Source organism: Lipotes vexillifer, unplaced genomic scaffold, assembly GCF_000442215.2.
Source record: "Lipotes vexillifer unplaced genomic scaffold, Lipotes_vexillifer_v1.1 scaffold242, whole genome shotgun sequence".
Classification (NCBI taxonomy): Eukaryota; Metazoa; Chordata; class Mammalia; order Artiodactyla; family Lipotidae; genus Lipotes; species Lipotes vexillifer.
This window is the reverse complement of record NW_006771376.1, coordinates 954,980-956,617: the sequence shown is the minus strand read 5'-3', so window position 1 is coordinate 956,617 and position 1,638 is coordinate 954,980. Positions and strand designations below refer to the sequence as shown.

The 1,638-nt window shown below is 56.5% G+C and overlaps 1 protein-coding gene across 1 annotated transcript in view; it reads left to right on the top strand.

The window, feature by feature from the left end:
- CYP11A1 (cytochrome P450 family 11 subfamily A member 1) overlaps positions 1-1,638 on the top strand; it is a 13,932-nt gene that overhangs the window by 10,732 nt on the left and 1,562 nt on the right. The window contains exons 6-7 of the mRNA XM_007446670.1: positions 712-878; positions 1,150-1,228. Of these exons, the coding sequence (XP_007446732.1) occupies positions 712-878; positions 1,150-1,228 (246 nt within the window). The remainder of the gene's footprint in view (positions 1-711; positions 879-1,149; positions 1,229-1,638) is intronic.

Below are 1,638 nucleotides of genomic sequence, written 5' to 3'. Positions count from 1 at the left end.
TTTTTGTTTTTTTTTTTTTTTTTTTTTTTTTTTTTTTTTGCGGTACGCGGGCCTCTCACTGTTGTGGCCTCTCCCATTGCGGAGCACAGGCTCCGGCCTCGCAGGCTCAGCAGCCATGGCTCACGGGCCCAGCCGCTCCGCGGCATGTGGGACCTTCCCGGACCAGGGCACGAACCCGTGTCTCCTGCATCGGCAGGCGGACTCTCAACCACTGTGCCACCAGGGAAGCCCTGGTTTCAGCATTTTTGAGCCTCACTTTACGCTATGCTGCTATAGGCAGATGTTAAGTTTAGGGGGAAGTTCTACTGGGGAGAGGGCTGGTCATTTAACAGGCATTTCAAGATGAATGGCAATCATTCAGGAGTACAACCGTTACAGAAGTAGGATTTGGCCTCTTAGGGCCTCTGGAGTCCTTTGGAAGATGGCATTAGCTATGTGGATGACCCTCTACTGGCAGGGGAGATGGGTGGGCTCTGGTGACATGAGGGGGAGGGCAGGGACAAGTGCTGCCCCAAACATTCCTGTGTGGACCACAAGAAAGGCTTCTTGGACATTTGTCGTCTGAATTGTTTTGCTTTTTGTGGATGGTGGTTTCTGGATACTGGGAGAAGGGTGGGGAGAGGTGTTTGGCAACGAAAATTTAGCCTGGGTCTAGGTGCCCCAGGAGTGACCTGTCCTCTTGGTTTTCTGTACCCTCTCACTCCCTGCCAGACATCCATGACATTGCAATGGCACTTGTATGAGATGGCACGCAGTCTGAATGTGCAGGACATGCTGCGGGAGGAGGTCCTGAATGCCCGGCGCCAGGCCCAGGGAGACATAAGCAAGATGCTGCAATTGGTCCCGCTCCTCAAAGCTAGTATCAAGGAGACACTGAGGCAAGCCCACCCCCACCTATGCCTGTCCCCCCACCACCACCAATCCCTGGGCAGGGTCAGGGTGGTGCCTGCGCACAGGGTTACAAGAGTGGGCTGGTGGAGGAGACTGGTAGCAGGAAGCGGGAAGTCTGGAGAAGATAGCTGGGAATAGGGAGAAGGGTCCTGCCTCCAGGTCCTCCAGGGTGCTGCAGCTGGGGCTGAGATGCCATGCTAGGTGCAGGGCTTCATCCAGGCCTTAGGGCATCAGCTTCTGAATACTTTTCACTGGCAGACTCCACCCCATCTCCGTGACCCTACAGAGATACCTCGCAAATGACTTGGTTCTTCGAGATTACATGATTCCTGCCAAGGTAGGGGCAGCAGGAGGGCTGCAGGCTCTGTCAGTCAGCTAGACGAGGCCAGGGGCAGATTGCAGCTGCGTACAGATGGGGGCGATGGGGGCGATGGGGGCTTCTGTCCTGCCTTTCTTCCTGGAGCTGGCTGGTGGGGTCCTTGGTGGCAGTGGTCCAAGTCCGAATGAAGGGCAGAGGTGGTGGACACAGTGGGTGATGGTCTTTGGAATGTTGCTGGAGTGTAGGGTTAGGAGGGAGATCCCAGTGGCTGCCTGGGTCTCTGGGGACCCTCTGGTACTGAGGAAAGGGGCAGGACAATCCCTTGCGCCGTGCCTGGCCTAGTGTCTTCAGTCACGCCCATTTAATGGGCGAGGCTCAGGGAAGGCGGGTGGGGGGGGGGGGGGCCCAATTAAAGGGACAAACGGGGG